Source organism: Scyliorhinus canicula, chromosome 6, assembly GCF_902713615.1.
Source record: "Scyliorhinus canicula chromosome 6, sScyCan1.1, whole genome shotgun sequence".
In the NCBI taxonomy this organism is placed as follows: Eukaryota; Metazoa; Chordata; class Chondrichthyes; order Carcharhiniformes; family Scyliorhinidae; genus Scyliorhinus; species Scyliorhinus canicula.
In genome coordinates, this window is record NC_052151.1 from 205,016,136 (window position 1) to 205,039,793 (window position 23,658).

General features: G+C 42.0%; 1 protein-coding gene across 2 annotated transcripts in view; it reads right to left on the minus strand.

The window, feature by feature from the left end:
* The window catches only part of LOC119967817 (NACHT, LRR and PYD domains-containing protein 3-like), a 58,757-nt gene extending 38,726 nt beyond the window's left edge, over positions 1 to 20,031 (minus strand). The window contains exon 1 of one of the 2 annotated variants that reach the window (XM_038800830.1): positions 19,952 to 20,031. Coding sequence is in view for 1 of the 2 variants with exons in the window: in XM_038800829.1 (XP_038656757.1) it covers positions 16,501 to 16,630 (130 nt within the window). In the remaining variant the exon portion in view is untranslated. Of the gene's footprint in view, positions 1 to 16,500; positions 17,012 to 19,951 lie in introns of those variants that run through there. The other variant, XM_038800829.1, reaches the window with a different exon arrangement.
* Between the last annotated feature and the right edge of the window lie 3,627 nt (positions 20,032 to 23,658).

Below are 23,658 nucleotides of genomic sequence, written 5' to 3' on the forward strand. Positions count from 1 at the left end.
TGGTCCGCTATAACATTTTCTTTAGTGTTAATTGGCTGCTCGAGGATCCATGTTGAGCCTGAATTAAGAGGGAAATTGAGCTCTCACGTGACGGCCAGAGTTAGTTGGGAATCCAAGACGCACAGACTGTTGAGTGAGTAACGGATCGCAAAATTTACCATGACACAGTGCCAAGCTAGGACCTCCACCTTCCGGGAGTGGACGATAGGTAAAGCCTCTGAGCACAGTCGCCTCGCCACACCGGATACGCGGGTGATAGAGACGACACGGTTAACACATCATGGGAAAGAAAAGAGAGGCACAAGGCCATTTTTCTGGGGTCCTCGGCGATCCACGAGTCTGGCATTTGGGCAAGAGCAAAATACTCTGGTAGAAAAAAAAATAATGATCAAAGATGGGTGGGATCCCGACACAGCCCCCTGTGGAACAGAGAAAATGGTGAGATAGACAGAAGCGAGATAAGACAAATAAAGTAGGAGTCATCTTAGTTCATCGGTAGAAGAACAAATGACAGAAATTAAACCTTCACACCATTTGAAAAACAGGCTAGTTCAAAGGAATTGAGCTCTCACTCTCCCACATTCACAACAAATCATTTTAAGCATAGCAATAAAGCGTTAAAAGATAGCGGCAGTTGTTTGTGCAAACTGGCAAAGAATCACAGAAAACTGCTATAATTACAGCTAAGGACTGTCCTGGAATGTCTCAAGGAGAGGGGAGAGAAACAGACTACCTGTGAATGGACATTTTTAATTCACTAAAAGTTTAGACATGTCCAAAGGAAAAGAAAGAAAAAAATCAAATAAAGTCCAGATCAGAAAGGGGCTGAAACGTTCAATCTGAGGATGATAAATCCCCTCCCAAAACGAAAAAATGGGGAGTAAAGTCAATACAAGATTAAGGTTACAACCTTAACAATGGATTCTTGTCGGGAATAACTTCAGATCGTTTCAAGCCGTCCAGATAAACCCGGCAGTAATTCAATTAATTTGAATCAAAAAAAATAACAGCCAATAATATCTCTTTCAAACACTGGTTAAATAGCGAACATTGAAAATTGAATTCAGTTTAAAGAAAAAGAAAGAAATTTGAGTAGCATTAAAAGAAAGAATAAATAATGTTTGAAATCACGTAAAAGACGCAAATGGCACCATTCCAAGTTTCAATTCTGTACAAAAATTTAATCCTTTCAGCAAGCAGGTCATCTGCACAAAGAAATGTACGTCTCTAAGAATAGCTAATGCCTATAAAATTAAATCAGTGGAAATTGACTTAAATGGAATAACACAGATAAAGTTTTATGATGAAGGAGAATATGTTCAGTATTTTAATTAAGCGATTGTGAAATTGCTGTCTCTTTACTCTGATATTTGCGACCTGTGAGAATGTGTGTGTGTTTGGTCTGTGAATGTTAATATCTCTCTGCTAACATTTATCTTCTGAGAAGTAACCTTGGGTTTATAATCTGGAATTTTAGAATAGGCTCCAGAAGGATTTTTACCTAACTTATTTTGGTGTGTCGTCTGACATTGCGATTTAAAGATCATAGTTTGAGTGTAGTTAACAAATTTTCATTTTCAAAAGTTTATCATTGACATTTCCAGGGTAATTTTGATACATGAGGAATTTTAATTAGGGTGCAAAATCACATATGTAATCACGTATGGTGTTCATTGGAAGTTAGGATAGTTGAAATACATATAACAGTTGAAGTACATATGACCAAGCCGGTGTTTCACTAGTTCAGGGTTAAAACTTCCCTGACACAACGCAGATGTATTAATTCTGAGATTGCAGAATTAAGTGTAAAGGACAGATGGATAAATAAAATATGTCCTTGATCATGTTTCTTGTTTAACCAACAGAAGGGTGGTGACAAAATGACGTCTGGTAGAGAAGCAAGATACAGCGCAAAATGCGTTCAGTCATATATTCAATAGCTTATTGTGTTTGATATTTTAAAATAAATGTCTAAAATTAGCTTGGAAATTAAAACTTCAGGCAATGTGGAAGCTGGTTCTTAAGAAAAAAACCAACTCCGATTAAAAGCAAATCTATATTCCAAAAGAACACATCGTTCTAAGACATCTGAGATTTGGCAGCAATCCAACTTTTACTTCACCCCTTTTCAAACCAGCAGCGAATTGACCCGTGCTGGGGTTTGTCCCTATCCACACTCCGAGCTCTGGCTTTGTAATCCTGATAAAGGAATAAAAAGACAAACAGCTCAAGATGTATTTTTAATTGGAACTTACAAATCTTAAGTTTTGTATTGTCAGATATATTCAGATTAGTTAACCCACTCTGTCCCATGCAGAATGGATCTTTGGTGTTAGAACATAGAGCACAGAACTTTACAAGTAATTACAAATGCCACAATATTTGCAGTAGCTTCAGGAATTTGAGATAGTTGAGTTATTGTAAACTGGCTAATTAACCAGGCAAAAGCACGCTAAGGTCGGGTTCAAACTCACAGAATTAGGAAAATAGATATGAAAGGTTGTCATATATCAGAACTACTAAACCCTGAATAACACACATGTTCGGCCCATACAGGAAAAGCTTTATACGGACAACATCTAACACCTGGTGACGACCAGGACACTTTTTCACTTTTCCTTTAAATTTTTAGGTTAAACATTCAAGAAAGGCTGGAACGACAGCAGCAGCTGAGGGGACTCGTTGAGGGACATCATTGACTTCACAACGTACACAGAATGAACGTAGCTATAGGAACTATGGTGTTGTGTATAATTTTAATGACGGGATGTGCATCCCAGCAGCCAGAGACTGGACCAATGATATAGCTTATTTTAATCCTTGGCTGCAGCTAAATTCAGGGAAAGACATCGGATGCGTATACAACTTGTGTCTGTACGTCTTGTGCGTTCCGCTATATAATGTTTATAATATGAAATAAATATGTACAGTGTTTTAAGTAAGGTTGTTACGAAGCAGGCTGCCAATACACGGGTGCCACTAGATTTTTGAGGGCATGACAACCTACACAGGGTTAGAAGAGGCATAATCAATGATGCAGTAACTTGACTTAACACAGAAAATTCTATGGTCAAGTCAATAGACATACGAAGGTTAAATGCGAAGGTGGAACAACTTACAGAAATAAGAGAATATTGGGGAAAGCAGGAATAATATATGGGATCTCCCTCATGTTGCCCCCACCCGGTGGGACAGGGACAAATGTGGGTTAATCGGAACTCATGGTTGTACCTTAGAGATTACACCTGCCCTCATGTATTTTAAGTTTACGGAAGAAAAGGAAAATACCGTAACCTCCTATCGCTATAACGTTTGTACCCCTTAGGACCACAACTATAGGCCTTGCAAGGATCATTTGAGTTAGGATGATAAAGAGCCAGAGATGGTCCCACATCTTGCAGAAACTCTTAGGGAATGAAGACTCAAGATCAGGCAATCATTTAAGCTTTACCATCAGTTAACCAAAAAAAATCCACACTTTGAAAAATAAACACACATGGATGTCATTTGAGCGAAGGCCCCACCGGCAGCTAATGACTCACTGCATCTGCTAGGTGAAAACCGGCCCTGACCAGGCTGGAAAATCCTCGCCCCAGTCAAGGAGTCTGCACGTCCTCCCTGTGTGTGCGTGGGTTTCCTCCGGGTGCTCCGGTTTCCTCCCACAGTCCAAAGATGTGCGGGTTAGGTGGATTGGCCATGCTAAATTGCCCGTAGTGTAAGGTTAATGGGGGGATTGTTGGGTTACGGGTATACGGGTTACGTGGGTTTAAGTAGGGTGATCATTGCTCGGCACAACATCGAGTGCCGAAGGGCCTGTTCTGTGCTGTACTGTTCTATGTTCTATGTTCTAAAAGGCTGCCTCCAACTCCCTGAACTGTCATTTCAGTCAATTATGTTTTGTGTGGAACCTTCTCAAACGTCTTCCATAAATCCAAGTAAATTACATCAATTACATACTCACTTGTCTACCTTTTTAGACATTTCCTCAAAATTACCTGTTGGATTATGCAGACATGACATACCTTTAATAAAGCTATATTGGCTCCTTCTGATCATTGAATGTTTGCTCTTGCATGCAATCACTCTATTCGGAGAGTCAGTTTCTGGTAGTTTAATGTCAAACTGACAGGGAAAACTGCTAATTACAGTCCTATCGAACCCATCTTAAATTTGAGGGAGAGCTAAATTCCAGTTTAACCTTTCACATGATTCAATGTTTGTGCTTCAAATTAAATGAGTAACTTCTGAAATTACCACGACCATTTGTTTTCCACAGTAAAGTGGATATCAGGCTTCAGTGATTTATCTAGCTTAAGACCCATTCGTCTATCAATGACTAATATCAATACAGTAAATTCCTTCCTTGGATTAGTGTAGAAGCCAGGTATTTCAAATACACTTAATATAGGTAAAAAGCTGCTTAAAGCATAAATATCAATTCCCAGTTTTAAAATGAAAGAAACATACAATTTCCAAACTCAGTCATGAGTTTGCAAAACACAGAAGTCTGATAAAAACATTAAATTTTTTCCAAGGACAAGGGTTGAATCCATGGCAACGAGGAATAAGAATGAACGAATTGCATGATTCTCACGCCATTTCAGATTAGAGTAAATCACGTCCCACGATTATACTAGCTGAAACATTTTAGACTGTTGCCTTGTTTTTAATAAATGGACAGTTAAAACATCGAATCAAATATAATATATATATTTGATTCCAACATTCTACAGTTTGAATTATATTTTCGGAATTATGCCTCGCATAGTATGATGAGATAACATAAGGTCTCCATTGTTGCAGCAGTGAGGTCAGCATGAGGTCTCCATTGTGGCAATAGGTAGGTCAACATTGCTGGTTTTGATAAAGCACAATATCCCATGAAAAATATACAGACAAGCAACAATTGGAAGTAATGTTACATCGTGAAGATGGACGGCTTGTTGTCAAATCAAATGTGTTTGAGTCCAAACCCAAACCAATTAGGATTATATTGGGGTGTTATCGGATCGCTTAAGACAGATATGAAATAGTATATCCATGGATGGTTTGGCCACCATTTTAGAAAGAAAGAAAGAAAGAGAAAGAAAGGAAGAAGAAAGAAAGAAAGAAAGAAAGAGAAGTTAAAGACAGAAAGAGAGGTGGAGAGAGAGAGAAAGACAGAAAGAGAGGTGGAGAGAGAGAGAGAAAGACAGAGAGCCAGAGCGAGAGACAGAAAGAGCCATAAAGTAAAGGAAGAGAATTAGAAAAGAGTTCTGTATTCATATTTCTTTTTCATACTTTGACTTTTAAAGTTGTGTTCAGGCTACTGTCTCAGAAGATAATTCCTGTGATTCTTTGAAGAAAATCAAATTGTCTACAAACTACCTTTTAAATGATTTTCAAGTTGTAACCAATGAACTCCAAATAAAACAATTCTTATTTGCACCTGACAAATTTTTAACTTGATTTTCTACTGAGTTTCAGCAATGCTCAAGAACAACCGGTAACCTTAAATTGAAGCTCTACTTGACAATCATAAGTTCCTTCAACTTGGCGTAGTCGGCAGCGGGGGAGGAGTTCTGATACGACCTTCGGAGAGGTTCGGAAAGCTTCGTGAGAAATCGGAGGAGGACCAGGCAACGACGGAAGCTTCGGGAATAATCGGAAGACATCGGAAGACAGTCGGAATCCACGGCTAGACTGGGTAAGAAATATCTTTTTCACCCATTAAAAGTCTTAATGCCGCATCAATCAGTGCTTCGACCCCTGAAAAGGACATTTTTATAGACTGTGTTAAATCAATCAGGTGCCGGTTGTTGAGACTAACACAGCCTATACACAAAAAGTTAAGTGAAAGGTTGAATTTATGGCTGATCCAGATGAAAGTATAGATTTAGACCCTTTAGAAGGCAGAAAAGTACTCCCTACGACGATAAAAGGAGGATCTGGGATACCAGATGTTTCCGTTGAAGATATGTTGGGGGATTTTGGGTCCTTCTTTCATAAACAATTTGACCTATGTGAAACCTCAAGAAAAATTGAATCAAAGTATAATATCCCCAGAGGACAGTGGTCCTTTGATAATATCAAGAGAGCATGGGGAAAATGCACACGATTGCACAGTGCAGAACGTGTTAAATGGTCCCTGGCAATTATGGGAAAATTACGCAGACAGCAAGAGATAATTACGAAAAATAAAACTGATCATGAGTATAGGACCACTAAAGACCAACTAATTGCAGTTGTTGAAGAATTGCAAGATGCAAAAGCAAAACTTGAATCTGACGATGAAATTAGAACTGATTTGGAAAACAAAATCTCTGAACTCCAGCAGTTGCCTGTTCAAATAGCAGAAGTACAAAATCAAATTTCTGAAGTGGAGTTAAAATACCAACAGTTGCAATTAAAAACTGAGCAAATTAAATATGAAAATTGCAAATTAATCGAAGGAATTGATGAAAGATGTGTTTTAGAAAAAGAATTGCGAGATGCAAAATTCAGATTTGAACAGGATAATGCCAAACTCCAACAGTTATCTGTACAATTAGCAGAATTCCAAAATCAAATTTTTGAAGTGGAATCAAAAAACCAACAGCTGCATTCAAAAACTGAGCAAATTGAACTTGAAAAGTACAAGTTAATTGAAGAAAAATGTGTTTTAGAAAGAGAATTGCGAGATGTAAAATCCAAATTTGAACAGGACGATGAACTTAGAACAGAATTGCAAAACAAAACTTCTAAACTCCAGCAATTATCTGTTCAAATAGAGTTCCAAAATCAAATTTTTGAAGTAGAGTCAAAATACAAACAGTTGCAATTAAAAACTGATCAAACTGAACTTGAAAATTCCAAGTTAATTGAAGAAAAAAGTGTTTTAGAAAAAGAATTGCAAGATACAAAAGCAAAACTTGAACATTATGATGAAATTGGAACAGAATTGCAAAGCAAAACTTCTAAACTCCAGCAGTTATCTTCTCAAAAAGCAGAATTACAAAATCAAATTTTTGAAGTGGAGTCAAAATACCAAAAGTTGCAATCAAAAACGGAGCGAATTGAACTTGAAAAATACAAGGTAATGGAACAAAAATGTGTTTTAGAAAGAGAATTGCAAGATGCAGAATCTAAACTTGAACATTATGATGAAATTGGAACAGAATTGCAAAATAAAACCTCTAAACTCCAGAAGTTATCTATTCAGACAGCAGAATTAAAAAATCAAATTTTTGAAGTAGAGTCAAGATACCAAAGGTTGCAATCAAAAACTGAGCGAATTGAATATGATAATTGCAAGTTAATCGAAGAAAGATATGTTTTAAAAAAAGATTTAAACACTGCCACTGAAAGCGGCAAGATCCTAAAAGATTGTTTGAGGCAAAGCACAGCTCAGACTCAAACAACAGCTGAAGTAACACAAACTCAACAAGCAGCCCAAGCACCCCACCTAGTGGCACAATCGGCAAATGCACAGCCGAGATCAAGTGTCAAGAATAAATTAATTCCTCTGCCAAATGAATCAGATGAAGATAGTGTTCCTACAAAGCGTAATACTAAATTAATTCAACTAGCCCCTTTAAAACGCAAACGGGTTAGAGTTGGAAGCAAAAAAATAGAGGAAGAAGGTGAAACTATCTCTAGAAACATATTTGATCATCAATGGACTCATGAACCAGCAGAGCCTGCAGAAATTGACGAATGGTCCAAAAATCTCCCACATCCTAAAAAGGGTGGTATATCCACATGGAATGGAATTAACAGATTAAAATCCATTTACAGTCTCCACCCATTTGATGGAGTACAAGTTCTAACTATCATGCTCGGTACTCGCATAATTTCAACCCTTAGAACTGAGGTGGAATTTGCCCTTGGAGACGATTTGCAAAATTTAGACGCTGGTTGGCTAGCAATCAGAGATTGGCTATTAACATTTCGCCCCCCAACGACCGATTGGTCGAAGATCACATCTTGCATTCAAAAAAGTAATGAAGATATTCAGGATTTTGAAGAAAGATTTTTACAGGCTTGGATGGAATATTCAGGAATGATACTTGCAGACGAAACTGACACATGGGATGCAAGCACTTTAAATCCATTAAAAACGGCTTTTGTAGCCGGTGTTAAACCTGAAGTTTCTGATGCCCTGAATTTGGTTTTACAACCTTGGGCCAAAACTGGCACATACCGAGACATAGTTGACCGGTGCATTCAGATAGATCGCGGTTTACGCAATCAGACAAGCTCATCAGCAGTGACTAAAACGCCACCACAAGATTCAGGGCAAACATGTACCCTGGCTCCATTAAAATCACGTAAGGAAAAAATACCACAATGTCTTTACTGCGGTAAAGTAGGACACTGGATGGCAAAATGCTATCTTAAACCACAGATGGATTCGAGAGATGATAATGAGGTAGACAATTTTCACTACAATACATTTCCACCTCATGGTCAACCACATAATGCGCACAAACAAGATGCACCTAGGGTAACGTTCCAACAAGACAGACCCAGACTTACGTACAGGGATTCTAAAACCTCCCAACCTTATCCATGTGGGAAGGAACCTTACCCACGTAGGAAGGAGTCCTACCCATGGAGGGAGGAACCTTATCCATGTGGGGAGGAACCTTACCCACGTAGGAAGGAGTCTTACCCATGTAGGGAGGAACCTTACCCACGTAGGGAGGAATCTTACCCATGTAGGGAGAAATCTTACCCACATGGGGACGAACCGTACCCACGTAGGAATCTACACGATGATAACAATGCTATGAATGAAATGTTAAACAGCTGTCCTCCAGCTCAAAGAAGTTCTCTGTATGATAATTCAAAAAACTACTAGACCTCACTCTTGATGATTCTCTCCATTTCTCTCTACATGCACTTTTGCAGCAGAAAAATGATGGATTATATATTTCATTAAGAGTGGAAGGTATTTATATCGACTTTCTATTTGATACTGGAGCTGAACTTACCTGTGTTACTGAACAGAATGCTGCTTTCTTTCCCCTAACTTCAGAGAAAATTTAAGCTTTTGCTGCAGGAGGAGACTCTGTCCCTCTTCGAAAGACTAAACCACTGCTCTTAGAATTTGGACCACATCAACTGATAGCGTCAATATGGGTAGGTCTGGTAACACAAGCACTTCTAGGTATGGACATCTTATCACAACTAAATTCTTCACTGATGTTCAATAATGGGAAAATTACCTGGTCCATTAGACACATAAAAAAAGATGAAATACAACATCATCCAATTTGGGCAATTGACAAAAATGATTGTGGTCTTTTGAAAATGGAACCAGTTACTTTCATGGGATCAGCTCCACCTTGTACCAAACAATACCCCATTAGCAAAACGTCAATTCAAGGTATTCTACCTATAATAAAACAACTTGAAGAAAGGGATATTTTAGTGTGTATTCACAGTTCATCAAACAGCCCTGTATGGCCTGTGAAAAAGGCTAATGGCACATGGTGCCTTACTATTGACTACAGAAAGGCAAATCAATTCATTGTCAGAAAAACTCCTTTAGTGGCAGATCCGTCTACAATTTTTAACTCTTTAACTCCTGACCTTCAATGGTTTTCAGTCATTGATATGGCAAATGGCTTCTGGTCAGTACCACTAGCTAAACAATACAACCATGGTTTGCTTTTACAGTCAATCAACAACAGTAACATGGACTAGACTACCGCAAGGTTTTCACAATAGCCCAACTGTTTACCATATGGCTCTGCAGAATCACATCAGGCAACTGCCTGATCTGCCTTCAACCATTATTCAGTATGTAGATGATGTTCTGTTAGCCTCCATCAATAAAGATGACCATGAAAAGGACTTACGGGTGGTCTTGAACCACCTCAGTACTAATGGTCACAAAGCTAGCTTTGCCAAAGCACAAATTACCCAGGAAGAAGTTGTTTACTTGGGACAGAAAATTTCCAAAGGCAAAAGGGAACTTACTCAGAACAGGACAGCTTCCATCAAAGCAGCTAAAGAACCTTCAACTATACAGGAAGTCAGATCTTTCTTGGGACTGTAATTTTAACAGAAATTGGATTGATTCTTATACTCAATTATGCCAGCCATTGAATGATCTTTTAAAAGGAAACTGAAAATCAAAAGATCGAGTGAAACTCAATTCTGAACAAAAACAATCATTTCTGAATTTGAAAAAGGTCCTGTGTTCAGCGCCAGCCTTAGGTATTCCAAACAACGGAAAACCTTTTACCATGTTTGTTCATGAAAGAGATGGTTACATGACTGCAGTACTAGCTCAAGAACATGGTGATCAGTTAAGACCAGTTGGGTACTATTCCCTTAAACTTGACAATGTGGCACTAGCATTTGGCAGCTGCTTACGAGCCATGGAAGCTACATGTCGAGCTGTAATGATTACATCTGGACTTGTTCTAGACCAAAAGTTAATCATTAAATGTCCACATTCAGTCCATTCTCTACTATCCATGAACAGAGTGTCACAAGTTACATCAGCTAGATGGACTAGATGGACAGCAGTTTTGGAAGCTCCCAACCTATATTTTCACAAAGCCAGTCCTGTAAACCCATCATCCTTGCTCCCACTTCCCGAGGAACAAGGGGAGGGAGAGAGAGAAGTGCATGACTGCGTGAAAATAATAGAGGAAATGGAAGAAGTACGCTTAGTAGAAGAAGAGCCACTACAGAACCCAGATTTAATCCTATTCACAGATGGTTCCTCTTTTATTGACAAGGGTATCAAGAAAGCTGGGTGGGCAGTCACAAGCCCATACGAAGTATTAGCTGAAGGAAGTTTGCCCCCAGCTACATCAGCTCAGCAGGCCGAATTAAAGGCACTTACAGAAGCATGTCATGTGGCAAGAGATAAAACTGCTAACATCTATACTGACTCCAGATATGGTTTTAGAGTAGCACATGATTTTGGCCAACTGTGGTGAAAAAGAGGATTTCTCACAACAGCAGGTACACCTATCCGAAATGGAAAGGAAGTACGAGATCTTCTAGAAGCTATGACCTTGCCCAAAGAAGTATCAGTTCTAAAATGTAAAGCCCATACTCATGAGGACACTATGGAAGCAAGAGGAAATGCTCTTGCGGACCAAGCAGCAAGGGAAGCTGCCTCCCTTTGTGCCTCTCATTGGCATCAGGAATCCTGTCACATTTACAAATTGGGAGTAACAACCTTATTACATGATTTACGCGAAATGCAGAGTGATTGTACAAAGGAAGAAAAATGGACATCGTTAGAATCAGGTATTCAACCATATGATGATGAAATTTGGAGAGAAGTTCAAACTTGTAAACCAGTATACCAGTCGCACCGCAATCACTAATGCCCTTCTTAGCTCAACAAATTCATTCATGGGGACACATATCACCTCAACAAATGATGGATCGATTCCATAGAAGTTGGTGTGGTAAAGGATTCAAAAAACATGCACAATTGGTAGCAAACCGATGTGTAACCTGTCAAAAGAATAACTTGGGTCCTATAACATCAATGCCTCAATTAAGAGCTCCTGCTCCCACAGGTCCATTCCAGGACTTACAAATAGATTACATCACTCTTCCTAAATGTCAACAGTACAATGACGTCCTTGTAATAGTGGATAAATTCTCCAGATGGGTGGAAGCTGCTCTAGCTAGAAGAGGGACAGCTGCCCATACAGCCAAAGTGCTATGCAAAGACTTTATTCCCAGATGGGGAGTACCAGCTAGCATTGACTCAGACAATGGAACCCACTTTACAGGAGCTGTTTGTAGGGAAGTCTGTAAACTACTAAACATTAACTGGAATTTACACTGTCCTTATCATCCACAATCATCAGGACAAGTGGAACGTATGAATCGAACTTTGAAAGAAAGACTGTCTAAATACAGCCAGGAAGGCATGAATTGGGTCCAAGCTTTGCCAATAGTATTATGCAGTATTAGAGCAACACCAAACAGAACAACAGGCCTGAGCCCTTTTGAAATCATCACAGGCAGACCAATGTCTCTGCCAGGAACTATTGACTTGAGGAAAGCAGACTGTCATTTAATGAGTGATGCTTTGCTGTCTTACTGTCAAAATCTAACAAATGCTGTTAGCTCTGCTTCTCAACAGGTGTTAGCTGCGTGGGGCGATCCTCCGGAGGGTGGACACGACCTGGTGCCCGGTGAAGAAGTGTACGTCAAAAAGCTGCAAAAGGAACCTTTGGGATCAAAGTGGGAAGGTCCTTTCGTAATCCTTCTCACCACCCAATCCGCTGTTAAGTTAAAAGGAAAGAAAAGTTGGATTCAAGCATCGCACGTGAAGCGCGCGTACAAGTAAAATGTTTCCCACAATTTTAATTTTCAGTTATTTGATTGACTTTGTGAATGTTGTATCAGAAATGAATAAGAACACATTCCTTTACACATCTAAGATATATGCTGAAAACTTTAACATTTCTAATTGTTGGGTATGCATTGCAACCCCTACTAACTCAGGGGAGGGTATTCCCTTTCTAACTATTCCCTTTAATGCTTCAGAAACAGCAGAATGGTACATCTATCAAAGCGTCCCTCGCTCTGTGGTGACCCGTTCTGGAGCATATACGTGTGAAAATGGGAGGTACCAGGTTGACATCCAAAAATCTATTAACTTATGGAAATCTGCAGGCTATCCACTAAACACCTTTTCAGGATGGCACCAACTTCAATTTAACCCTGACAAAAAACCTCAACATCTTAACCTCCCAACTAATATTAAACAAAAAGGATCAATTTGCCTCATCAGTAAGGATCCTAAAGGGATACCAATGGGTAATAGTAATTGTACTAACTATGTAGATGTTAACACAGCTGTTAAATGTACAAACAACCGCTTAGAAAGAGTTATACGGTCCTCAAGGATAACAGGCATACCTAACCTCAGAAATAATAAAACATTCGAAGACCAATGGCTCTTAGAATATATTTACTCATATTCTGCTTATAATGGAACTTATTTCATTTGTGATGATAAAGCATATCCCTGGCTCCCAAGATCCTGGTCAGGATCTTGCTATTTAGGATACATGGTACCTGCCATTCATCATGTAACTAATCTCCTGCATATTTCAGAAATGACTGTACAAAGAAAAAAACGTTCCATCACCTTTAGAGATGCAATTTTTGCTAGATTCATTCCTTTTTATTGGGAAGTAAGGATGGAGAATGAGTTAAATAAAATAACAACCATCATACAAGATGTGGCTGATTACACTGCCACTGCCCTAGATAAAATCTCTGACGAAATGCGAACAATTCGAACCGTGGAATTGCAAAATCAAATGGCACTTGACTATGTGCTAGCCGAAAAAGGTGGCACATGCGCCCTGATTGGTGCAGAATGTTGCACTTTCATTCCCGATAAATCTGAAGAAGTTAAAGATTTGGTATTACATATCCAAAAAGAAATCAAAAAACTTGATCCATCCCAAGTTCTCTCTCTCTGGGATAGAATTTGTGGGTGGCTTGGACACACTGGAATGTCCATAATGAGAATAATCCTATTCTCCTGTGCAGCTGGATTCATCATTTATATAACATACCAATGTGCTACGTGCATCAAACAACTATTCGCTAAGCGCAGGGGACCAACTGTCAGGATGATTCACACTAACCCTACTGCACCCCCAATTGATGAATTTGAGGTGAAATACTTTTGTTGAAATGTTAACCGTAATATTATCAATCAATTATTTGTATAATCTATTAATAATGAATCTATAGCATCAAATTTGACTAATTTATTAATTGTTATTTTGTAATAATGATTCTTTAAGAATTTTAATGATTATTGTTGAAATACTTGTTGCAATGCTAAGTTTCCATTCTATTGTTTAAATCTGTAATGACAATATGAATGATTTATTCTGTGCGCTTTTACCTATCCTATCGCTTTAATGATATCTTTTATCTTATTCTGATATATCTCACTTGATCTTTCAATTTATCAAAGGGGCGACTGCAGAAGCCAGGTATTTCAAATACACTTAATATAGGTAAAAAGCTGCTTAAAGCATAAATATAAATTCCCAGTTTCAAAATGAAAGAAACATACAATTTCCAAACTCAGTCATGAGTTTGCAAAACACAGAAGTCTGATAAAAACATTAAATTTTTTCCAAGGACAAGGGTTGAATCCATGGCAACGAGGAATAAGAATGAACGAATTGCATGATTCTCACGCCATTTCAGATTACAGTAAATTACATCCCACGATTATACTAGCTGAAACATTTTAGACTGTACATAGAACATAGAACATAGAACAGTACAGCACAGAACAGGCCCTTCGGCCCTCAATGTTGTGCCGAGCCATGATCACCCTACTCAAACCCACCTATCCACCCTATACCCGTAACCCAACAACCCCCCCCTTAACCTTACTTTTATTAGGACACTACGGGCAATATAGCATGGCCAATCCACCTAACCCGCACATCTTTGGACTGTGGGAGGAAACCGGAGCACCCGGAGGAAGCCCACGCACACAGGGGGAGGACGTGCAGACTCCACACAGACAGTGACCCAGCCGGGAATCGAACCTGGGACCCTGGAGCTGTGAAGCATTTATGCTAACCACCATGCTACCCTGCTGCCCGTGTTGCCTTGTTTTTAATAAATGGACAGTTAAAACATCGAATCAAATATAATATATATATTTGATTCCAACATTCTACAGTTTGAATTATATTTTCGGAATTATGCCTCGCATAGTATGATGAGATAACATAAGGTCTCCATTGTTGCAGCAGTGAGGTCAGCATGAGGTCTCCATTGTGGCAATAGGTAGGTCAACATTGCTGGTTTTGATAAAGCACAATATCCCATGAAAAATATACAGACAAGCAACAATTGGAAGTAATGTTACATCGTGAAGATGGACGGCTTGTTATCAAATCAAATGTGTTTGAGTCCAAACCCAAACCAATTAGGATTATATTGGGGTGTGATCGGATCACTTAAGACAGATATGAAATAGTATATCCATGGATGATTTGGCCACCATTTTAGAAAGAAAGGAAGAAGAAAGAAAGAAAGAAAGAAAGAGAAGTTAAAAACAGAAAGAGGGGTGGAGAGAGAGAGAAAGACAGAAAGAGAGGTGGAGAGAGAGAGAGAAAGACAGAAAGAGAGGTGGAGAGAGAGAGAGAAAGACAGAAAGAGAGGTGGAGAGAGAGAGAGAAAGACAGAGAGCCAGAGCGAGAGACAGAAAGAGCCATAAAGTAAAGGAAGAGAATTAGAAAAGAGTTCTGTATTCATATTTCATTTTCATACTTTGACTTCAGACTTTGACTTTTAAAGTTGTGTTCAGGCTACTGTCTCAGAAGATAATTCCTGGGATTCTTGAAGAAAATCAAATTGTCTACAAACTACCTTTTAAATGATTTTCAAGTTGTAACCAATGAACTCCAAATAAAACAATTCTTATTTGCACCTGACAAGTTTTTAAACTTGATTTTCTACTGAGTTTCAGTTAAACTCAAGAACACCCGGTAACCTTGAATTGAAGCTCTACTTGACAATCATAAGTTCCTTCAGTTAGTTCTAATTTCTTCCTTGGGTTAGTTCTACTTTCCACGAGATTACTGATGTTTAATCCCCTTTCTCAATTGTAAAACTGGATAGCACAGATTCTTAATAAACCTGATGTTACTTTGTCAGTCATAACCATAGCAGAGACTTGAAGCTAACACTAAAGAAAATTTAAAGCTCTTCTATATGCATTGAAACAGCAAACAAAAAAATCAGTAATACGAGGGATGAGGTGATGAAAAATGAAAATCGCTTATTGTCACAATGCTTCAAATGAAGTTACTGTGAAAAGCACGTAGTCGCCACTACATTCAGGGAGGCTGGAACGGGAATTGAACCGTGCTGCTGGCTTGCCTTGGTCTACTTTAAAAGCCAGCTCTTTAGCCCTGTGCTAAACTGCCTGTCAATTATGGAACAAAAGGGAGATCTATGCATGGAGACAGAAATAATCGGTGAGCTACTACGTGAATTGTCTTTACCAAGGAAGACAACGCTGGCAAAGTCAAAAGATTGAAATAAGGGAGAGAAGTTAGTGTGGATTTGTTCAAGGCGAATTATGCTCAACCAACTTATGAGGTTTCTGAATAAGGAAGAGCTGATGAGGGCAATGAGATTGCTGTGATGTTGTCATGTGAGAGTACCTATGAGAAATGAGTGTTTATAAGTGGGTGTGTATATAAATATCTGTACTGAGAGGACCTTTAAGAAATGGGTGTTTCCTACAGCAGTGATGTCAGAGAGTGGGTGGAGTTCAGCTCTTTAATCCATGTTTGAACCAAGGCTGTAATGAGCTTGGTAGCCAAGTGATCCAGGCAGAGCTTAACTGAGCATCCGTGAGCAGGGTATTGCTGAGTAAGTACTGCTAGATAGCATTATAGATAACCCCTTCCATCACTTTACTCTTGATCAAAAGTAGACTGATGGGGTGGTAATTGGCTGGGTGGATTTGTCCTGTTTCCTATGTACTTAACATACCTGGGCAATGGGCCACATTGCTGGATAGATGAGAGTAATGTAGCTCTATTGGAACAGCTCGGCTCGGAGCGCGGCAAATTCTGGAGCACAAGTATTCAATACTTTTCCCCTGAATATTGTCGGGACCCATAGCGTTTACAGTACTCAGTGCTTTCAGCCATTTCTTGATATTACGTGGAGTGAATCAAATTGGCTGAAGACTGATATATGTGATGCTGGGGACCTGTGGAGAAGGCGGAGATAGATCATCCACTCGGCACTTCTGGCTGAAGATTGCTTCAAATGCTTCAACCTTGTCTTTTACACATCTGCTGGGCTCCGCCATCATTGAGGATGGGATATTTGTGGGGCCTGCTCTTCAACTGGGTTGTTTACTTGTCCACTATCATTCACGGCTGGATGTGGTAGGACTGTAGAGCTTAATCTGTTGGTTGTGGAATTGTTTAGTTTTGTCTATCACGCTGCTGTTCTGCTTGGCGTGCAAGTAGTCCTATGTTGTAGCTTCAGAATGTTGACTCCTTATTTTTAGGTATGCCTGATGCTGCTCCTGGCATGCTCTCCTGCACTCTTCATTGAACCAGGGTTAATCCTTTGGCTTTGTGGTAGCATGCGGGATATGTCGTGCCATGAGGTTACAGATTGCAGTTAAGTACAATTCTGCTGCTGCTGATGGTCTACAGCGCCTCATAGATACCCAGTCTTGAATCGCTGGATCTGTTCGAAGTCTGTTCCATTTAGCATGGTGGTAGTGCCACACAAGATGATGGAGGGTATACTCAAAATGAAGACAATTACTTTCTACTTTCCATGCCTGGGGGGGATTTATGAGAAATTGTGCAGGGCAGGAAACGAAGCCTTTATGAAGATTCTGTGGCAACAACTGGATAGGTAAAAATGGAGGCAAACAGGTTCAAGGTAGGTTCACTTAAACACACATCACAAGGCAGATTTAAAGGAGGATGGTGTGGTCAGTTGAGCTGAATGTTGCAGAGAAGTCAATATAAGCAAGGAGACAATTTGTCATATTCAGTCCCAGTTGATTTCATTTTGTATCCCAGGATTGTCATATGAGGAGACATAAGAATTTTAATTGGAATGTATAAAATTCTGAAAGGACTGGACAGACTGGAGACAGGGATGCTGCTTCCTTTGACTGGAGGGTCCAGAGCAATGGGCCACAGTCTCAGGATGCAGGATAGGCATTTAGGACAGAGATGAGGAGAAATGTCTTCACGCAGATGCTGGTGGACATACATAATTCTCTAGCATGGAAGACTTAAGGCCAAGTCACTGAATAAATTTAAGACGGTAATATTAGATTTCTAGACTCCAAAGGTGTCACAGGGTATGGGGAGAGTGCTGTAGTATGGCGTTGAGGTAGAGAATCAGCTTCATCATGCTGAATGATAGAGCAGGTTCAAAGGGCCGACCGGCCTACTGCTCCTTCTATTTTCTGTGTTGATCATTGTTTTCAATGATGCGATGAGGTTAGAAGTCTGGCTGTTGATGTTGAGAGAGGACATTTGGGAAAGATGCTTGGGAAACATGATATTCTGATTCAAAAAAGATTGCATGGACAAACCCAGCAACTACAGACCACTCAGTTTAACCTTGTTAGTGGGGAAGATTCTAGAAACAATTATTGAGGAAAGAATTAAGAGTCACTTGGAAAATGAGGGTTGATTAGGAACAGCCAGCTTGGATGTTCTGGACATTTTTCAGACGGATTGATGAGGGTAATGTTATAGACATGGTATACATGGTCTTACAAAAGGGGTTTGTTAGAGTGTCACACACAGACTTGTGAGAAAAGTTATAGCTCATGGAATAAATGGCACAGTAGCAACATGGATTCTAAATTGGCTGAGTAACAGGAAGTAGAGAATAATGTTCAATGGGCATTTTTGGGGTTGGAGGAAGCTTTCTAGCGCTGTTCCCCAGGGATCGGTATCGAGACTCTTGCTTTTCCTGACATATCTTAATGGCCTGGATCTTGGGGGGGAATTTCAAAGTTTACGGATAATACAAAACTTGGATGTATTATAAAATGAGGACAGCGATGAACTTCAAAAGGACATAGACAAGTGGGTGAAGTCTGCAGATGAAGTTCAATGCAGAAATTAGAGGTGATTCATTTTGGTCAGAAGAACATGGAGACAATATAAAATCAGGGGTACAATTCCTGTATATGTCCATAGACCATTGAAGGTGTCAGGACAGGTGGAAAGAGCAGTTGATAAAGCACATAGTATCCTAGAAATTATTAATAGGGGCAAAGTACAAGAGCAAATTATGCTGAACTCATACAAGACATTAGTTAGACCTCAGTTGGAATATTGTGTACAGATCTGAACATCACACTGCATGGTCCACTGGCTCCATCTTCTCTGGGTTACACACTGTCTTATCTCACTCGCTCCATCCTCCCCGGGTTAAACACTGATCTAACTGGCTCCAACCTCCCGGGTTAGACACGGTCTGATCTCACTGGCCCCATTCTCCCCGGGTTAAACATTTTCTGATCTCACTGGCTCCTGATCTCACTGGCTTCATCCTCCACGGGTTACACAGTGTCTGATCTCATTGGCTCCATCCTCCCCGGGTTACACACTGTCTGATCTCACTGGCCCCATTCTCCCCAGGTTAAACATTGTCTGATCTCACTGGCTTCATCCTCCCCGGGTTACACACTGTCTGATCTCACTGACTCCATCCTCCCCGGGTTACACACTGTCTGATCTCACTGGCTCCATCCTCCCCGGGTTACACACTGTCTGATCTCACTGACTCCATCCTCCCCGGGTTACACACTGTCTGATCTCACTGGCTCCATCCTCCCCGGGTTACACACTGTCTGATTTCACTAGCTCCATCCTCCCCGCGTTACACATTGTCTGATCTCACTGCCTTCCTCCTCTTCATTTCAGTTGTCTCAATTCTAATTGGTCCTCCACCCATTTGCGAAATACAAACAAACAAAGTAGCGGTGGAAGTAAGCCATCTGCCCCCCTCCATTCTGCTGTTTTATTGACAAGATCAAAGCTGATAAGCCACAACTCCATTTTTTCTTTCTATCCTCATCCCTCCCAGAAATTATTAACCTTGTCAGGCAGAAATCTCACTCAGCCTTAAAAATGATTCTGCCTCCACCACTCTGGGGGGGGGGGGGGGGGGGGGGTATTAACTGTGCTCCCTTCTCTCTGCTCTCTCCAGTTGTAATGTTTTCATTTGTAAAGCGCGCAATGAATTTCCTGGACCCAATCCAACTTTGGGCTTTCAAACCATTTCCGCATTTTAACAGGCATTCGCCATTTTCTCTCATCAACAGAACCCGCTTATTATCGCCATGAACCGACCCAAATATTAAGTGTATAAAATACTACACAAGAATAATGTCCTCTAACAAACTATATGAAGACTCTATAATACTAGAGCTGTAATTGTGTCTTACCGGTTTCACAGAGCAGCTCCAGCTCAACTCTCAACAAATCCCCGGATGCAGAGCGAGTTTCTCACACTGCGCCGGCGCGACAAAGAAGGTTCCGACTCTGTGGCTGTTGCCAACGCAACAAGGATGGCCGACATAAGTAGATTGCGCATGCCCACTAGACTGCGCCTACGCGGGCGACAGAGAACGGAATTTAGATCTGAGATCCAGGACAATCCCGGATAGTCTCGGCAGCGCGCGCGCGCCTGTTTTTAATGGCAATTATTTTTAGTCAATCCCACATTCAAGATCGGCAACATCATGATGTCAAAAGACACTCCCAAAGGGCAGCATGGTGGCCCAGTGGTTAGCACTGCTGCCCACGGCGCGAGGACCCGGGTTCAATCCCGCCCCGTCACTGTCTGTGTGGAGTTTACACTTTCTCCCGGTGTCTGTGTGGGTTTCGCCTCTGCAACCCAAAGATGTGCAGAGTAGGTGGATTGGCCACACTAAATTGCCCTTTAATTGTAAAAAAAATAATTGGGTGTTTTAAATTTATTTTAAAAAACAGCCCCAAAACTCCACCAGCTTGGGGCACGGCCAGAACATGTGTGTGTGATGTGCGGGCCCCCTTGAACAATGCTCGCACCCATCTTCCATCACGTCAAAAAGCAGCACATCTCACTTTAGCTTGAACTCAGCCTCGCGCAAGACAATGTCACATTCACCCTCCTCAATGACTCATACCACACCTCTTCCTCTAGTATCAGCCTCAACTCCATCCATTTTGCCTTCATCCCCTCAAACAAACCCCAAATACTGTTTTGCCAACCTCCGCATCAGAACTAAATCCATCTCTCTGTGTCCAAAAGCCCATATTTCTCCGTTAACTCCTCCAAGCTAGCAAACCGCCCCTTCAAAATAGATCCCCCACCTTCTCCAACCCTCATTTCAAACAATAAATGTGGCATCCAGCCTTGGCGGCTCGTATAAGTGATTGGCACAGATGGGAGCAAGCCCTCAATTTGAAATGCTGGCAGAGCTGCCTCCAAATGTTTTTGCCTCACCACCACTGGATTTGTTGACTATTCATTTCTTCGGCAACACCCGGAGTGGAGGTGTTACGAACGCTCCCAAATTCATCTCCCTAACTTACTCTGATTTCATCCACACCCAGAGGGACTCGGCATCCCTGCACCCAACAACTCCTCCATGTTAGCTGTCCATTAGTAATATAACAAATTTGGCAATGCGAGGCCCCCTGCCTGTCTCTCCCTCTGAAGCACCCCCTTCAAATCCTCGGGACCTTACCCATCCAGATATATCCTGTAATAAGCCAGTCTAACTCTTCAAAGATTATTTGGTCTGGAATACTGGGAGGCACTGAAACAGGAATAGGGATATAGGTAATATATTCAATCTAACTGACTGAACTCGACCCACCAGCGGGAGGCTGTCCCACCTCTGCAGCTCTGCCTTGACCCTCCCTATCGTTCATATAATTCAGCTTCCATAGCCATCCCCACGATCCCACCACCAGTATCCCAAGTACTGGGAGCTAGTCTCTGCTAATCAAAGCAGTAATCCCCTTGATCACGCTCCCCCTACCGCTGCTCCTGCCACAAAACATTCACTTTTCCCTATATCCTGCTTATCGCCAGAGAAATCTCCAACTTGTTGTAAAATCTCTATGATGTTCCCAATAAATTTCTCCGGATCCCTTAAGTATTACAGCAAATGGTCAGCATATAATGATACCCTATGTTCGTGACCCTGCTCTAAATATCCCATTACATTCCTTCAAGGCCATCAACATCATAGCCAATGACTTAATTGCCATTACAATCAGCAAATGAGACAACACATATCATTACCCCATGCCCCAATGTAACTGAAAGGTCTCAGAGGTCATTTTATTAGTACAAACATTTGCAAATGGCTCCGATACAGCAGCCACAAACAGGACACAAATACTGGACCCAGCCTAAATTCCTCCAATACTGGAAAGAGAACGAACGCCTTCTTTGTGTCCAAAGAAACAATAATCTCCGGTACTGGTCGCAGAAGTAAGCACTGCTTGACGCATCTGGCGCACCCTCTCCGACAGCCTTTCACGAACCCTGTCTGATCTTCCCCTGCTCACTCTTAGAGGCCCCACTCCAAGTCCTCAAGCCTACACCCTGGCCAGCAGTTTGGCGTCTATGTTCAACGGTATGACCCACAGTCCTTGGTCTTTGTCCCCAATGACACCTGTCCCCAATGTCTCCAGGAGAGCCCCCCACTCCAATGAATCCCTAGAATGCCCAGCAACAACGGACCCAACTGATCCATTAACTTTTTATCGAACTCCACCAGGAATCAATCCAGCCCCGGCACATTCCCTAATTGCATCTGCCTTAATACACACACTGGATCTCCGCCAAACAAAGCAGGGACTCCGAACTCCTCACACAACTCCACAAATAGTGGACACTTCAACAGTTCTGGTCAAGTATAGTCAACAGTCTGATAACCTCCCTTTGGTGGTGGTACATGGGAGCGGTCCGAGGTTGTTGGGGCATGACGTGCAATGCCACTTGCGGTTAAATTGACAGCGGGCATGCAGTACGCTCCATGCTGCTCCTGGCCTGGTGCGCTCCTCTCTGTGCTGCTTGTGGCCAGGATCACTCCTCTCCTCGCTGCTTCTGGCCGGGTGCGGTCCTCTCCTCGCTGCTTGTGGCCGGGTGCGCTCCTCTCTGCGCTGCTTCTGGCCGGGTGCGGTCCTCTCCTCGCTGCTTGTGGCCGGGTGCGCTCCTCTCTGCGCTGCTCCTGGCCGGGTGCGGTCCTCACTGCGCTGCTCCTGGCCGGGTGCGGTCCTCTCGGTGCTGCTTCTCGCCGGGTGTCCTCCTCTCGGTGCTGCTCCTGGCCGGGTGCGCTCCTCTCTGTGCTGCTTCTGGCCGGGGGCACTCCTCCTCGCTGCTCCTGGCGGGTGCGCTCCTCTCTGTGCTGCTTCTGACCGGAATCACTCCTCTCCTCTCTGCTCCTGGCCGGCTGCGCTCCTCTCTGCGCTGCTTCCGACCGGGTGCGCTCCTCTCCTCTCTGCTCCTGGCCGGGTGCGCTCCTCTCCTCTCTGCTCCTGGCCGGGTGCACACGTCTCCTCTCTGCTCCTGGCCGGGTGCACACCTCTCCTCGCTGCTCCTTGCCGGGTGCGCTCCTCTCCTCTTTGCTTCTGGCCGGGTGCGGTCCTCTCCTAGCTGCTCCTTGCCGGGTGCACTCCTCTCCTCTCTGCTCCTGGCCAGGTGCCCTCCTCTCCTCGCTGCTCCTGGCCGGGTGCTCTCCTCTCCTCGCTGCTTCCGGCCGGGTGCCCTCCTCTCCTCTCTGCTCCTGGCCAGGTGCCCTCCTCTCTGCGCTGCTTCCGGCCGGGTGCCCTCCTCTCCGCGCTGCTTCTGGCCAGTGATGTGTTAAATGAGTTGGATGAGGTTAAATGAGGTGGCCACGTGGTGAGAGATGTCCGGAAGCGGTATGATGACATGCGGAGAACTGCGGTCAGGTGGCGGGCAGGCAACTTTGAGCAGCCGTAATATGGAGCCATCAGCCATTTCAACAATGAAAGACCTGGGAGCAGCCTGTCTGACGACAACAGCTGGGCTGACTAACCTCCCTCAGGCAACTGGACGTGAACAACATCTTCTTGGAGCCAGCACAGGCAGATCAGTGGCATGAGCACCATACGTGATCTTCTGCTGGACCCT